This window comes from Peromyscus leucopus, chromosome X (genome assembly GCF_004664715.2).
Source record: "Peromyscus leucopus breed LL Stock chromosome X, UCI_PerLeu_2.1, whole genome shotgun sequence".
NCBI lineage: Eukaryota > Metazoa > Chordata > Mammalia > Rodentia > Cricetidae > Peromyscus > Peromyscus leucopus.
Genome location: NC_051083.1, coordinates 89,262,495 through 89,279,439, shown reverse-complemented (window position 1 = coordinate 89,279,439; position 16,945 = coordinate 89,262,495). Strand labels below are relative to the sequence as shown.

Genomic DNA, 16,945 nt, shown 5'->3' with positions numbered 1-16,945 from the left:
TTAGATTTGCAAAGGAATCACTCATTGGAAGGCAGTTTGTTCAAAAGGCAAAGAACTTTTAATTTCAACATAAGTTTCTTCATATCTAAGACAACATTCAGTGTATAAACTCCTTTCTCTTGCTTTCCTAAGGATTTTAAAGTGGCTTGTTTGCTCTTAAAGGTAGCTTTTTGTCTTCCAACTACTGTAAAAAACTTTGCACAGCTATTAGGGTAAATAAGGCATTTTACCAATGGAGCCCCAAACCACGAAGCACCTAGTTCCGAATCCTTTCAATTTTTCATTGGAACTGACACTTAAACTCTTAGACAATTTTCCTGCTTATTCTTTTAAAAACTGTATTTTAAGTTTACCATGAACGTATTTTCGAGCTGACAAAAGTGTTTCAGGGCAATGTCACCATCTTTAGTGGAAAAACTACCTTTCCCAGAATGCATTTTCCTTATATCAGGCCATAATAATATCAGTCCCTTATATCATTTCCCATAGTTCTTTTTGGGTCTGAGAGTCAACTTCTAAGTTCTTTTTTTTACCAGACCTGCTTACAAATTCTTGTCCGGGAGGTATGAACAAAGTTTTTTGCTTTTGCAACGGGAGATTTGAACAAGCATTTTACATTTTCAGCTATGGCACATTGGGAGATTTCTATTCTCTCCTCAGCTGGCTTCAACAGGTGTCTCTCCTTCATCAGGCACTGGCCCCCAAATCAGAACCACACCTGCCTCGTTAGCCGGCATTGAGGCTGGCATTTCTGATAGCAACTTTCCTCGGGACTTGTGTTTGTTTTAGCCAGTCAGTGAAAAACAAGATCATTTACAACAGCTTTTCCATAGCTCCTTCAGAGAAAATTTCTCCCACTGATCTTATTCTCATTTTGCTTGTTCCTTCCCCCCCCAGATGCAGAGCTTCAGGTATCTGTCTGCGGCTCTGTACCTCTGCTAGCTGCATTTGGAGGTAGGGGCTTTTTTTCTCCCCCCGAATCTGCCTCAGATTCTAGCAGTTTTGTCAGGTCATGCATTTTCTGGGGAGGAATCTGTCCCCTCTGTTTCTTCAGAGTCGTTCTCCCAGACAGTTCCCAGTTTGGTCTCAATTTATCCCCTCTACCCCAGAAACAGTTTCCGACACTACAGTGGCGGCTTTCCCTGCTACTGAAGGTAGGGGCTTTTGTCTGTTTCTGTTTTCAGGGTCTGTGTTGTTTGCGTACAGACTGAAAATCTAACAAGGGAGGTTTTTGCCATCTCTAAACTCCCATTAGGACAGGTGCTTTGTATCATCAGGCCTTCACCTGGCCCAGTCCCCCAGTGGGTTGTGTTTGCTTGTCTGGGTGCTCAGGACAGAGCTTATGCCAGAGACAATCACCCCTCAGGGTTACACTCCTCATCTCACCGGAGTCAGTTGAAAAAAAGCTTTTCTCAAAGACGTGCTTTCTCTGACAGAAAAGAAAGCTTTACTCCTGGATAGTTCTGTTTTGCCCGGCTGGACTCTTTCCCCAGACATCGTTCTGACTCGGCAGCACAACTGCTTCAGACACAGTTCAACTTTACTGTTTTCCCAGAAAGGTCCTTTCTCTGATAGGAAAGCTTTTCTCAGATTTCTTTTTGCAGCTGTGGACCTATCAACCCGGGACCTGTAGGAAAGCACACAACTTGTCGTTCCTACTGGCTTTAGTTTTGCTTTGTTCATTAGCAATCTTCCCCTGGGTCCTGCACCTTCCTGCCTCAGCTCTGTGCTCCAGGAAGTTTGCAACTGCAGGAACCCTAGTATCCCCGAAATGCACTCCAACTCAGAGACCCTGGTCAGTCACCTCTGGGTTTTTGGTCAGAAGCGAGGATTCAACGCTAACAGTTTGCATTGCTTCAGGGGATCTTTGCATTAGGACGATTAGGAGCACCTTTCCATTCTGAAATGCTCACTCCAACAAAACCCTTGATGCCTCAGCTCAGCTGTCACTGAAAAGCTTGGCTTTTCTGCTTTTCTCAGGCAAAGTTTCCTGCCCTTTTGGGCTCTCTGTAGCTCTTCACCCTTACTCTCCCCAAGCGTACTTACTCTTCCCTCAGGGTACTCTGACCCACTGTCTTTTACTAGCTTGAAGAGAGAGCTTAGAAGGGGTTTTTAAAAACTTGTCCTTGCCTCCTGCATTGCAGGGATGATTTTTAAAGCTTGAAAGAGAACTTAGAGGTTTTGCTGTCTTAAGAGGTTTGTTGTTTTCCCTTAGAGCTAATCACAGGTGGTCCCCATACTAATATCTTCAGGTGATTCTAATTTTTGTCCTCTCTCACAAGGACAAATTTAGTTTTTAAGTTTAAGAGCTTTTGAGAAAGATTAAGGCTTTTTAGAGAGATTTCCCCCCCAAAATTTTCCAAGAAAAGCTTTATAGTTTAAGAGAAAGATTCTCCCCCCCCCAGGAGAAACATCAACTTTTCCCAAAACTTCTGAACTTTAAACTTTTTGGCTTTTTACACCCCCATTTTTGCCTCAGGGAGAAATTACTTTCTCCTGCTGCTTGGACTTAGCATTTCAGCTGTCCCCAGGTCAAAAGCTTCCATAGGAAACTTTTTCTTCCCTATAAGCTCAAAGAGCTTTTTTACTACCTGTAAAGCTCAAAGAAAAAAATTTTTCCCCAGTTTGCATTCATAGCCCCCAAAGTTAGAAAATTGATGAGTTTTTCTGTCTAGTTGCCTTACTTATTTTTCCTACACAATCTTACACTTCTAAGTTTTTCATAAACTATATTACTACCCTATACCTTATACTTATTTTTCACAGATAGAAATTGAGAAAGGGATAGAAGATAGAAAATTTTTTGACAGAAGAGAATTTCGCTGCAGCATCGGACATCCTTCCAGTCCACTTTCCTTTTCTCTCAAGGATAAAACCCCTGCCTCTCAATAAAACCCCTGCCTCTCAATAATATATTTTCCATAACACCGGCATGTCTTTCCACTGGCAGGGCTGACTCAGCACTTTCACCGAAAACTCTGTAATAAAACTATTATTTTCCTTTATCTTTAGTCCCTATTTTTTTTGTCTTTAGTCCCTGTTCATTTGTCTTTAGTCCCCCCTTTTTTGTCCCCCCTTTTTTCTTTAGTCCCTTTTTTTTTTTCTTTAGTCTTTGTTCATGGCGCCATTCTGTGGGGCGTTTACCCACCACCCCCACAGTTCCCCAGAGTTTTCTTGAGTGCGAGCAGCAGGAAATATTAGATAGAAGGATTTATTGCGGAGACTCTTGCAGCCATAAACAGAAAATAAATGATAGCCTCGAGAGGACCTGGAACCTATTACAACGACCCCCTGACTGTCTCTGCCCCAGGGTTTTTATAGAGACGCCAAGGGGTGGAGCAAAAGACCTCCTCCCCCAGCACAGCCAAGTGCAGACCATCTCAGACACCTGCACTCAGTCCAGTGGTCCTAATCATCCTCTATGTGGACCTGCTGGGTAAAGCCACGAGGAACCTGAGAACGGGCTCCCACAGGAGAAGATTCTATTCAAACCACCACAGGGACAATTATTTCTACTGACAGTAATACTCTAAGATGAGTGGATAGTCTACCCTTCTTAAATTATCAAGATAAGTAATATAATGGTTTCTTTGCAGAGAGATCAGAACACCTTTTTTTTTTTTTTTTTTTTTTTTTTTTTTTTTTTTTTTAATCCTTGTCCAGGATTCATTTATCTGCTGTCTGTTGCTGTTCTTGGTAGTTTTATTTTTGAAAGTAATATGTCCCTTTGCTCCTCAGTTTTGTCTTAAACAAGGAGAGATCCTGTCCAGCTTCCCCAAATTTTTTTGACTAAAGGCACCTTGGCACGTTTCTTTGTCAAAAGGAAATAAAGTGCTACGTTAAAACTGTGTTTTCCAATAAGTGAGTTTTAAATGAAAACCTTTTGCTACTGTGCCTGCCCACTAATTCTGACTGCTCATTATCTGAGCTTGAGACCTGGCCTAGTAGAAACTGTAGCCAGGAAGTGGTTATGTCTCATCATAGATTAATTTTTTAATAGGTAAAGTTTAATTTTTTTAATAGGTAAAGTTGTTATCTAAGAATATCTAGGGAGGCAGATGGGCACATATTCTGAACCTGCTGGCAATGCGGTCCATGGTACAGCATAGCGGAAGGATCTAGAAACAAGAACCCTGACCTCTGAGGAGCCAATCAGAATGCCCTAGCAGCTGCTTTAAATTGAGAAGGCCCAACAGTTGCGAGGGAAATCGCCATCAAGACTGTGGTATCCCTGCCGCCGGGAACGTCTCTTAGAAAATGAGTGGCTGCTACTCTTGAGGACATGGAAAGTCAGAGGACTTAACGGACCCTAACATTTAGGTAAACTACAATAGTCTTTGTGTGAGGTTAATGGCCAGGGTAGAGGGATTAATCTGTGATCTTGATGGATGATCACTCAGGGGTTCAGAATCGGCTCACGTGTGGCATAGGTTTCTTTTGTGGTGGCGGTTTCTAGGAAGGTAGTGGTTTTTTCCTGAGATGGTGATAGCTTCAATTATGTGACTAACCATTTCCTACCCCCTCTTAAAGTTCTCCATACATCCTCCCTCCTCCTCTTCAAAGATTTATATTCCTGAGGACTTGGTGGCATTTCCACAGTTGCGGTATAACGATTTGGACTTCTTCATCAACCAGGGATAATGTGGTGTGATGTCTTTTTTATGCAAGTCCTTTAAAACAGTAAGGACTGAACTGTGTAGATATGTATTTTTCTTTCTACAGTATTTGATATTTTAACTTGGTTTTCACATCTGAAGAGCAAGTACATACTCATGTACCTGTGTTTCATAACTGATGTAGAAGAGTGTGATTTCATTCAGTATAATGAGCTCTGGAACTTTGGAAATGCATTGGAACTTTGTCAGACACTTGCTATGTAACCACTCACTGGCCTTTATGATGCTCCTGCTTCTGTCTCTTTAATGGTGGTGTTGCAGATGTGTATCTCAGAACATGATCTATTTATTATTTTCCTTTAAATTATAAACTGATTTTAGGTGCATAAGAAAATGTTCACCCAGATTTCCCTAGTATGCATAACTTATACATCCAAAAAATTACCAAAAACAAAGAGATTGCTGGATAATAAGTTAACTACATATTTCATTTGAATTTGATGATTTATTCAAATAATGTCATTGAATTCCAGGACTCCATTCAAGATACCTCAGTGAAATTAGTCATCATTTCTCCACAGTCAGTTTTAGTAGGGCAGTTCCTCAGTCTTCACTGGACTTCACAAGCTCAACATATGTGAAGATTCCTGGTCAGGCACACTTCCCAAACTTCTGTCCATTTGGATGGGTCTCACAATTTTTCACAGTGTGCACAATGCTGCATGTTGTTAGGACATTTACATACATGTATGTATAGTTCATTACATGTAATGTACATATGTAATAAAAAGTAAAATGAGGACTGCTTGGGTAGAGTAAGGGATTGTAGAAAAAGCAAGATGGGTGGAGAACATAATAAGGTCAGCATAAGTAAGGAACTGTTATGTGCATATCTACATATATGTTACATATATGTGTGACTAGTTATTTAAGTCTAAATACTGAATATGAGAAAACACATGTTACGTTTGTCTTCTTGAATTTCACACCACCAAGTGTAACTGTTCCTTTTCCTTACATTCACTTCAGCATTTGTTCTTATTTGTTTTCTTGATTTTTCCCTTTCTGACTGGGGAAGGTATGGTTTTGGTATGCTTTTGATGAACATTTATCTAATGGCTATGATTAACATTTTTAATTAATTTATTGGCCATTTGTATTCCTGTGAGAACTGTCAAGTGCATTTGCCATTTGTTGATTTGGTGATTCCTTTATTTGGTGATTAAGTTTTGACATCTTTATAGGTTGTAAATATTAATCATGTCAGATGTATAGTGGAAAAGCATTGTTGCCATTCTGATGTCTGCCTCTTCACAGTTACTTATGTCCTTGCTTTGCAGAAGCGTGTTTATTTCATGCAATCTCATTCATCAATTCTTGTTATTTTCTGAGATGTTTCCAGAGTCCCTTTTTTAGAAAAACTGTGCTACACCTGTATCTTAAAATGTTTCCCTCGTGTTTTTTTTTTTTTTTTTTTTACAGATTTCAGTATGTCCCATCATACATTAGGATCTTTGATCCATTTTGAATTCGTTTTGAGGAGTGAGGGATGGGATGAATGATCATCCATTTAGTTAGCCAGTTTTACCCACTCCATTTGTGAAAGCAGTTTTCCTCAGTGTTTGTTTTTTTGGCATCTTTAAAAATACATAAGTGGCTGTGGCTGTATGGTTTTATTTCTGAGTCTTCTATTCTATTTCAGAAGTCTACATATCTCTCTTTTTGCAGGAGCATTCATTTTTGTTGCTGGCTCCATAGTGTAATCTGAGAGCAGGTGTTGTCCCACCCCCAGCATTGCTGTGGCTACTTCTGGTCTGTTCTTGTCCCTGCATTTTAGGACTTGGTTTCCTTTGAGCTAAACATAATTGGGAATTCAAGGCATTGCACTGCATCTGTGTGTAACTTTCAGTAACATGGTCATTTTGCTAATCTATGTGAGTGGGAAGCTTTTTGCTCTTCTAGTGTCTCCTTCCATTTCTTCAGTGATTTAATGTTTTCATTTTTCAGTACTTCACTCCATCCGTTAGGTTTGTTCCTAGTTATTGTAAATTTTTGAAAACATTGTGCATGGGATTGTGTTTCTGATTTATTCCTCAGTATCATGGTTTTGGGTCACTATGGACTGCACAGCATTTTATGCTACTGTGCACCCTCCTTCCTTGGTGGAAGTGTTAAGTACACATTAGTGTTTTTGTTTGAGTATTTGTATTCTTTTAACCATATGAGCACATCACTTGCCCATAGAGATTACTTAACCTCTTCTTTCATTTTATCCCATTTATTTCCTTCTTTTGTATGTGGGTAAATCCTTCAAGCAGCATATTGAAAAGGGTTTTAGTGAGCAGATCCCATTGTCTTATTCCTTGACTTTAGATAAAATGGTTCCTGGTCTTCACAATTTAGTATAATGTTAGCTATAGGTTTGTTACGTAGAACCATTTTATGTTGAGGTGTGCTCTTAGAATCTTCAGGGCTTTTGTCATTAACAGGTCTTTAGCTTTTTCAAGGTCTTTTCTCCCTGTTTTTCCAGTTTTAGGATGTGCCCTGCTTAGGCAAGCACACCTTTCTGCATATTTTAGATCATCCTGTGATCTCTGCTCTGAATGTATTTAGGTGCTGTATATAGTCTTTATTGATTTGTGTAACGTGAACTACCCCGTGTCCCTGATAGGAACCCAACTTGATCATGATGTTTTTAATGTGGGCTGGTGAGCAGGCTGCATGACCTGAGTTAGGTCTTCTCTGAGTTTTACCTTCACTATTTATTTATTTTTATGTTGTTGATGTTTAAATATATAATTTGCTTCAATCTTTCTTCAAGTTCTAATGTTCTTTAGGTTAACTGATATTGATAAACTTTGCTGGTGAACCTTTCTACACTGCTGTTTTTGATAGTTTTATTTTAGTCCTAATAATTCTATTTTTGGTTTGTTTTCAAACTCACAGTTTTTTGCTGTGTTCTCATGTATGTTTTTGGTTTGCATCTCTATGTCCTTAGTTGGATTCCTTCACCTACTACTTTGTATCTTCTTTGAAATTTCTGAATATCTTTTCATGTGGAGTTTGAATTCTTAGCCCAGCATTTCAACCACTTCATTGTCTTTAGTTTTATCATTTGAGGGGTTATGATCATTTTTCCTGCTTTTCTTATTACTTGTGCATCTGCATTATATTTTCTTCACCATTTACTATTGGTTTCTCTTCGAGTTTTATTTGGAGAAACTAGGGAGCAGCCTCCTCTTGCAAGCCAAATCTCCAGTACTATTCAAAGAAGACAAAAGTCACCACTGCAGCAGTTATAACACCAATATAGACCATGTCCATAAAAAGACATAAAATTATTAACTCCAACTGCCCAGCCCAAATGAGAACAGAACAGGAATCAAAAACAGTGTGCAGTGAACTGTGAGGTTAAACCTGAATGGGTTCCATGTGGTCATAGTAAATGAACTAAATGAACTGGGTAGGGTGGGAGGAACCTAAGAAGAAGCAATGCTGAATAAAAGAAAGTGGAGAAGGAAAAAGGGGAAGCATGTGATGAAGAGGAGGGGAAAGAGACAATGATAGGAGTGCATAATTACAAATGTGTGAACCAAACTAGTTAAATGTACGGAAAGGAATAAAACCTAGAAGGTTTGAGAATGCTGTAAAGTATCAAAGATACAGAAGAATAGTGGAAAGAAAAGGAGGGAACACAATGGGCAAAACCAAATGTTTTAAATGTCCAAGTCTTAACTGTGCTTATTTCTAGGTCCACTACTGGAGTACGCCAACTGAGAATTGACTTTGGATTTTTTCACCTTTATTGACTTTTAGGTTGGTGCTGAGCCCTGACCAGTCAAAGGTCAGTTATCTGACACAACTCTCTTCCTTTTAGGAACTCTTATTTTTTTTCTGTGTCCCACGAACCTCTACTATGTATTCATAACTTTTATACCTATAGGGGGCAGGTGCTCCCTCTCTTCAGGGACTCTATAGTTTGTAAATTATGAGGTTGCTGATGTCCATACAATTATCTCATATGTGTTTTAAGAGTTGAGAAGGAAAGGATCTTGATATTTTTCTTGGGGATTTGATCTCAGGACATTCTTATCCCACCCAGCAGAAGAAGCCTATGTGAGAGAGGAGGCTGCTGAAACTTTAAGGTCTTACCTTTCCTTAACCTGACACTTCCTTTTTGTTTGTTCTCTGATTTTGGATTAGTTTTAAATTATTGTTTGTGTGTTTGTGTGATGTGTTTAAGTGCAGGGGAGTACATGTCAAGGAACTCTATGGAGGTCTGAGGACAACTCTTTACAGTAAGTTCTTTGTTTTGGGTATTAAAGGGTTAAGTTATGAACATTCTGATTCTGTGTTTCTTTTGCTTTGTCAGATTCTTAATTTCCCCCTTTTGTTTTCCTCTCCATAATTGCCAGATTTCTTTGGATGATTCTCACACCCTCTTTGACTTTACACTTTCTCAGAAACTGTTTCAAAGACTGTAGTTTCAAGTTTTCATTATATGACACCACGCACTTATTTTTTAAATAATTTTATTAATTCTTTGAGAATTCCATACAGTATATTTTGAACATATTCACCTCCTCAACTCCCCTTCACTATATTTTTCAGCTCTCTGATCACTTCCCAACCAACCTTGAGATTAGTTCTTTTTTGTTCTTTCCTCATTGAGTCCATTCATTTTTTTTATTAAGAAAATTTTTTTCATTCATTTACACACCAATCAAAGATCCCCCTCTTCCCTCCTCCCACTCCACCAGCCTCCCCCTCCAAACCCACCCCCCATTGTCCCCCATAAGAAGACAAGGCCTCCCATGGGGAGGCACATCCAGTAGAGGCAAGTCTAAGCCCTTCCCCCTGCCTCAAGTCTGCACGAGGTGTCCTATCATAGGTAGTGGGCTCCAAAAAGTCCACTCATGCATCAGGGATAGATTCTGATCCTTGAACGCATTGGCGTGGGGCACCACTTCCTAAATATAACACCAGTAGCACAGACACTGAGAGAAACAATCAATCAATGGGACCTCCTGAAACTGAGAAGCTTCTTTGTCCTAAGGCAAAGGACACAGTAAATAAGACAAAAGGACAGCTTACAAAATGGGGAAAGATCTTCACCAACCCCACATCTGACACAGAGGGCTGATCTCCAAAATATATAAAGACCTCAAAATATATAAAGAAATCAAAATAACGAGTCCATTCATTTTTAAGATATATTAATTACACATCTTAATGGAATTCACTCTGTATTCCCATACCTTCCTCTAATCTACGCTAACCATGTCATATAGTTCTTTTTCCAACTCAACATCTGATGTGGCACCTTTACTAGATGCTTAGAATTTCTATTCTGTTTTCAGGTAGTCTGTTACTACATAAGGGAGAGAACTTAAGGATTTAATTGGACATCTTTGGGAGAGTTGCTTCATTACACTGGGTCTCCCTTTATCTTTAGGATACATGTTTGTATTTTAGGATTATTTTGGGACTGGTGTTTCTGACCATAGGCTCAGGTCAGTTTGAAGCCCCTAACCATCTTCTTTCGTGCATATCTCTTGCAATTTTGGTGTTTCTTCATATGCCACAAAGGTGATCCAAGTATGACAAGTCATGGGCTGGGATGTCATACTTTTTTCTTTAATCACAATTAATAGGATGTCTTAGTATTTTATATTTCCAAGATAATGATGATGGCATCACTTTTGAATAGATTTACCCTTTCTTTTGTGATGGCTTCTATACTATTGAGATGAAATATCAGGAGTCAGGTAGCTAAGTGACCAAAATTGTCTTCTGCTAACCTAGTGCTCATTTCTATTGGTATTTGATCACTTACAAATATTTGTGTATACACATATGTAAAGGAGTTGGTTTTATGTCTATTCATACACAAATAGACCTTAATACACTCACAAACCAATTTCTTTTGCCTACAAATAGAGGCAGGTATCTAGAATGGCTGTTTTATTTATTCTACAAATAGTTAGCTATATTGCTAACAATGGATGCAAAGAAGATTCTGTGGCCATCTGTGAAGTTTTCTAATGTTTCTCACCCTCCTGCAGGCTCATTAAGATGGACAACAGGGAAGTGCCCACACTGTTGGATCTTTCTATACAGCATCTACTGAATAATGAGCCTGCAGCAATTCACGCTCTCGAGGTGATACCAAGGGAGCTTTTTGTTCCATTGTTCTCTGCTGCCTTCAAGGGTGGGCATAAGAATATAGTGAAAGCAATGGTGAAGGTTTGGCCCTTTATGTGTCTCCACATTGGATCATTAAGGGCTCGGGAGTCCCAGCGGGAACTCCTGAAAGCCATGGTCGAGAGTCTTCAGTTCCTACCTGTCCAGAACTCAGCTTCTAGGTAAGATCCTGTATAACAGAGATGTGGTAAGACACAGGAGGTTATGCCACAGCCTGCTACTCTTCCAAAGGTAGTATGCAAAAAGTGAAACAGTGAAAAAGACTATGGGACTGATGGTCCAGTGTTGAGGTCACTTTGAGAACAATTGTCTTACAAGGTTGGGTATGGAATGTAAACAACTGAGGGCACTGTTGATGAATTCGCATTATGGTGTTACTATTACGTAGAAGAAAGTCCTGAGTGTTAAGACTGCTGAGGATTGGTGGAGAATAAAAGAGAAAATAGTGTGTGCTGTTTACTGAGAATTTTGTTCTGTTGTCCACTGCTGCTTCCTCAGTGGATGGGCATGAGAAGACACTGACCGCAATAGTAAAGGCTTGGCCCGTTTTTGTCTCCACGCTAGAAAATTAAGCATACAAGAAACATGGTGAACTGAAAGACACACTTGATGGTCTTCACATGTTACTCCCAAGAACTCAGCTTTTCAGTAAGAATGTGTATAATGGGTGTATGGCAAGATAGCAGCAACACATTATCCTGTAGCCTGTTGCGAGAGAGGACTGGATAATCTTTCACAGTTAGTTGATGGTGAATGCTGAAAATCAATGTGAGGTGGTTGGTACGTCAGTTGAGGTTATCTTAAAAACTCTGATGTCTTGCAAAGGGTTTTAATTTTGTAATAGATGTGAGTGAGGCTACTGTTGATAGAGATACGTAATGGAGATGTTTCATAGAAGACAGGAATAGCAAGACTTGTGAGCATTAGTTGATCATAGAAAATAGTAAAGGATTTGAATAAGAAAGTCTTGCTGGTAGCTGGTATATGGAATAACAAAAGGAAAAAAAAGATGATTTTGCCACTATGTGTTATCAGTGATCCTGCTCTGTTATATTAATGTTTGCTACCTCTTAGTGTTCTGTGTTCTCTTTTCCCTACAGGAGCCCTAAACTGAGGATCCTAGATTTAAGGCAGGATGTTGGCTGCAAGATCATCTGTCCGGAGAGCAGTACTAAGTCACCTGCCTGTTTTCACTCCTGTGCTTACTCTGAGCACTCTATCTTGAAAATCGAAGGCCAGTGTAGTATGGCAAGTTCAGAACCTGAGGCTCAGTCCTCCAGGCAGGCTATGGAATTGTTAGTGAACCTTTCCCTTGATAGAACCTTAAGGGAAACTGAATTTTTGGTTCTGCTTCTGAATAAAGTAGAGCAGAGCTCAGGCTCTTTGCACCTGTGCTGCCGAGATTTGCAAATAGACAAAGTGTGTGACTGTAGAAACACCCTACATCATCTGGATCTGAAATGTATTGATCACCTGGCAGTTGATCAGGCTTCTCTGAGTGAGGTCACCACCCTTCTGGCTCAGGTGGTGCACCTCGAAAGACTTTGTCTGTGTAAAATCACTTGTAGATCTTTGAATGGGGAAACCTTTCAAAATTTTATCTCTGAGCTTGGGCGTATGGACCATCTCAACGAGCTCAACTTGTCCTCTTTCTGCCTCACAGATCATCTTGAAAATGTCCTGAGGTAAGGGTATGGGATGGATACCGAGTTTCCAATAATAGCCTGTTTTTAAGATGAGAGAAGTAATTCTTAGATATTCTTAAGCTTCCCATAGCCCTTTCTCTTTCCACCTCAGCATGGGCTATGCTGGGAGTTTAAAAACAGCTAGAGAAGGGTATGTTTCTGTAATTGAAGAGAAAAATGGGGTTACAAAAACCTTAGTCAGCTGAGCATGTGCGGGCACTGTGCTCATTCCAGAAGTATAAAGGTGAAGAGAAAAATGCAGTCCTCCTCTGGCCATCGAGAGATGAAGAGGAGGAATTGAGAGAAAGACTTCAGGTTGGGCACAGGTGCACATAGCCATCTACCCATAGACAGTAATGTCAGAGCATTAGGAAAATCTCCAAGGTTCAGGCTATGACTGTAGAGGCTGTCACTTGGGGACTGGCCAAAGGAGCTTCCAGTTGGTTGCTCCTCTACCTTTGATTATATTGTAATTACTAAGCAGATAATATTTTCCACTAAGTCTATTTTACACACAATATATATCACTCTGTACTTAATAGCATCACAGAAAATCTTGTAGTCACCAGCTACAGTGTCAGAGCGCTCACAGGTGTTAAAGAATAGTATTTGTCAGGGTGGTAAAGTATCTTTCATAGACCCACAAGTCTATTAAGTACATGAAAGCTTATATCATTTGTTGCTGATGCAATCCATGTACAAAATAGTTTGTTTTAAATTCATAGATATAGTTTCCCTCTTCTAGTCCTCATTTTTCAGAAATACTTTTCTGTTTCCTCCCTGCAGAGTCCTACCAGCTAGTTTGGAATTCTTACATCTACCATTCTGTGAACTTTCTTACAATGACTTCAAGTTTTTGTCTGAGTGCCCTCAAGCCAACCACTTAAAGCTCCTGAATATCAGCAACAACCCAATGAACTGGGAAGATGATGAACCCCTTTATAACCTTTTGCAGAATAACTCTAGCACCTTGCAACATCTGGCAATCAATCATTGCCTTTTAACAGACTCTACAATCTCTGTTCTCATCTCTGCACTAAGTCGCTGTTCTCAACTCCGAATCCTCAACTTTTCCTCTAATCCAGTTACCATGACTATGCTAATGAGAATTCTTGAGCACTTAACATCCTTGGTGAAGCTTAAATATGTGTTTTATCCTATCCCTGTGCATTGCTATGGGAGATGGCACTATCAAGACAGTTTAGATCGACAGAAGCTTGCTGATGTGCAGGCACGATTGAAAAGAATGCTACAAGAGGCAAAAAGGAACGACATGCATTGGATGACTTTCTCTGATTAAATTTATAGTCCAACACAGTTTCACATTGATATGTTCCCTTTAAGTATTAAATGTTTTTCTCTTGATCCCATAGACTGAATATATAAGGTTATTATGTTTTAGCAAAATACAGTTAAAAATATAGGTATGTAACTGATTTCTATAGAGAATAACTTAGAAGAAGATGGAGGACTCTGAGAGTGTCTGTGTGTCTCTTGACTATTGTTCTTGATAGTACTTCATCCTTTCTACTAAAGTTTTAGGTAGAAGAATTGGAAAGACTATATCATGAATTACCACAGCCTTGTCGTCACTGAGATTTACTTCTGGGCACTTGACTGCAGACATGACACTCTAGCCTTTCCTGGTTATGTTTTTGGAGGGCAGGTAGTTATTGAAACTGATGCTTTTATCCCCTGAGTTGTATTAAGCTTCTATATTAAGATGTTTTCAGTTGCTTATGGGAAACCATCTGGATTTAACAGTGAGAAAAAGAATCTGTGCCCATTACGCATTGAGTGGCTCAGTTTTTCTTTATTTCATACTCATTTACCAAGGATCGGTTTGCGATATTATTGTAGGCAGCAAGAATGAACAGACAAGACAAGGTCCCTGTCTCAAGCCACTCAGAGGCTGAATGTTTCTGTGGTTTACCTATTCCTCCACCGTTCATTAGTGCATAGAAGAAAGTTGTTTTACACTCTTGGGCCCCTATTTATCTTCCTTGTTCTTGTTACATGGTCTGTTCAATGCAAAGTGGACTCTATGATGTTGACTCTTCTCAACAGAATTCATGGATTCAATGTTACCATCTTGGAGGCTTTCTCAAACATCTGCTTGATGTCTGCCTTCTGTCATTGTGCACAATGCCTGACATAATAGACTAGTAAGGAAGAGAACTTTGTTTCCCTGCTTTAGATGGATCACCGTAATTGTTTGTTGTACTGGTTTGGAACTTTAGCAAAGCAGAAAATGGTAAAGAGCTTGTGGCAGAGGGAGATCCTTCCAATTCATGAGGCCAGGAAGCAGAGAGAGCAGGAGCCCGAGTCTCTGTACAGCCTTCAGGAGTGGGACTACACTGATATGCCTCCTTAAACTAGCCTGCTCTAAAGTTTCTACCACCTGCCCTGGAAACTGTTCTTGAACTTAAAACCTGTTCAAAATTTTCACCCACCTGCCATGGAGCCATCAACTTGAGACCACCTTCTATCATATTAGCTTAGGAGACATTTAGGATACATGGCATCCTTCATGGTATACATGATTCTGTTTGAATATTCTGCTGTTTCTTTTCTGTTAAAGTTGACACAATTGCTGTAATATTGTGTAGCAAATATGTATATGGAGTCCTTTATATTTGATACTCCAAAATGTGATTACCATACATAGAAAAGCATGTCAAACCAATTAATAAGCAACGTATTTATGTTATGAATGTATTGAAATGGGAATACACTGCATTGCAAGGACATAGTGTATAAAATTTAGTTCGTTCCTGTCATGCTGAAATGTCAACACCACTGCTCTTAATTACTTAATAAGGAAAAGAAACAAAAATAACCATTTACTTTTTATTTTTTTAAATAAATCTAACTGCATTTTAAAGATATAGCAATAAAAAGCAAAAACAATAATATGTCTATATTGTTTCAATTTTTAAATGATAACACCGCATTTCAGATTAGCCAAGCAAAAATACAGTTAAAAGTTACACAATTTTGTTCATAGTTCTCACGTATTGAGATGATATTGGACTATATCTTAGAGATATAAAACATGAAAATTTATCTACAAAACTAAAGTTTGCTTGTATGATTACACTTATATTTTGCTAAGTGTCACAACATGGGTGTGTGGGTTCACACAGAAAGAAAACTCAGAGGCACCTTAATAATGAACTGAGCCTTTCACAGCTGCAGGGAATCCAGTCTCTTAAGAACTGAGAAATTTTCCCTTCACCTAGGTCATTTTTTCTCTATATTACAGTTTAGCCAATTGATTTCCATATGTTCAAAACAACCTGGAAGAAGCTCCCAAAAATATACTGGCAAGTGCAAATTCCTCAAATCATCAGGTACCACAGTTTTCTGGTTCTCCATCCAAGTTTTGCTTAGGCCTTTGTATCCTTGGGAGACTCTGAGACAAGATTCACATAGGGCAACAAAAGAAACAAAAGGTATCAGTTAAACAAAAGATGGATTAGGGCTAGGTGCTACTCTCTGGAGCCCAGACCAGGTGTAGCCCAGTGGGAGTGCAGCCACAGATCCCCCATTTTATACAAAAATCAATTATCTTAAAGGTTATGCAGGCTCACAGTAAATATAGTCTTTTTTTCTATCTGTCTTACAATCTTATGTAAGTAGACCAAAACACATTTTAAAGCAAATAAAGTTATTATTACTAGAACAAGAGCAACACCTGCTAGGATATGAAATCTATCTATTAAAGTGATTCGTAGGATTGAATGAAGCTATGTTATCTGCAAGACTTTCCATAATGCCCATTCCTGTCGTATCAGGTAACTTTTTTACAAAAGTTTCTTTAATTTCTTTCTGTAAGTTACAAACCATTTGAGAAGAATTAGGGTGACCCAACAAATGCATCTTAACCTTACCCCAATCTTACTTGCTTTCATGAAATCTTAAGGGAGTGATACAATAAGAAGAAACATTCTAATCACATTTTAATTTTATCTGCCCCTTCAAAATTTCTAACTGATCCCCTAACAATACAACAGCTTGCCTTAACTCAGCTAATTCATTTACTATCTTGCTATCAATTTTATTCTGTTTAGTCCACGGTTTTTCTGAATGTTTATGCCAATCTCCAGTGAATTCGGCGGTTTGGATTTCTTTATGAAACACCACTCCAGCAGTTGCTCCTGTGGCTGTCAATGCAATGATCCCTGTAATAACTGTGACCACCAGTTCACCCATTCGATGTGCTCTTTTTAATATTCGTTCAGTGAGCTTCTGTACAGGGATCCTCACAGGAGAGTCTTGCCATGGCCATGACAACTTCACTGGTATCCAGATTGCTGGCCTTGCTCTGAGATTATATAAACTTCCAAAGGTCAAATTTTAAAACATACTAGAATTAGCACAGGTATGAAGGGCACAGCATTCACAAGTAATGCTGTATTTATTCAGGTGCAGGCCCTT

At 39.1% G+C, this 16,945-nt stretch overlaps 1 protein-coding gene across 2 annotated transcripts; it reads left to right on the top strand.

The window, feature by feature from the left end:
• The first annotated feature begins 4,157 nt into the window (after window positions 1-4,157).
• On the top strand, window positions 4,158-15,336 carry LOC114683870 (melanoma antigen preferentially expressed in tumors-like). Of its 2 annotated transcripts, XM_028858233.2 has the most exons (5): window positions 4,158-4,320; window positions 8,860-8,914; window positions 10,682-10,981; window positions 11,921-12,505; window positions 13,292-15,336. In XM_028858233.2, the coding sequence occupies exons 3-5, from the start codon at window positions 10,692-10,694 to the stop codon at window positions 13,803-13,805; spliced, it is 1,389 nt and encodes a 462-aa protein (XP_028714066.1). In that variant the 5' UTR covers window positions 4,158-4,320; window positions 8,860-8,914; window positions 10,682-10,691; the 3' UTR covers window positions 13,806-15,336. The 2 variants fall into 2 exon arrangements, with proteins under 2 accessions (XP_028714066.1, XP_037055088.1); XM_037199193.1 differs by lacking the exon at window positions 4,158-4,320 and having other exon boundaries at window positions 8,705-8,914.
• The last annotated feature ends 1,609 nt before the right edge of the window (window positions 15,337-16,945 follow it).

What these genes read in the sequence shown, in the direction of transcription:
- LOC114683870 (XM_028858233.2), top strand. Translation starts at nt 10,692, where the DNA reads ATGGACAACAGGGAAGTGCCCACACTGTTGGATCTTTCTATACAGCAT. An exon ending in GTCCAGAACTCAGCTTCTAG is followed by an intron (nt 10,982 to 11,920) that starts GTAAGATCCTGT and finishes TTTTCCCTACAG; the next exon opens with GAGCCCTAAACTGAGGATCC. An exon ending in CATCTTGAAAATGTCCTGAG is followed by an intron (nt 12,506 to 13,291) that starts GTAAGGGTATGG and finishes TCCTCCCTGCAG; the next exon opens with AGTCCTACCAGCTAGTTTGG.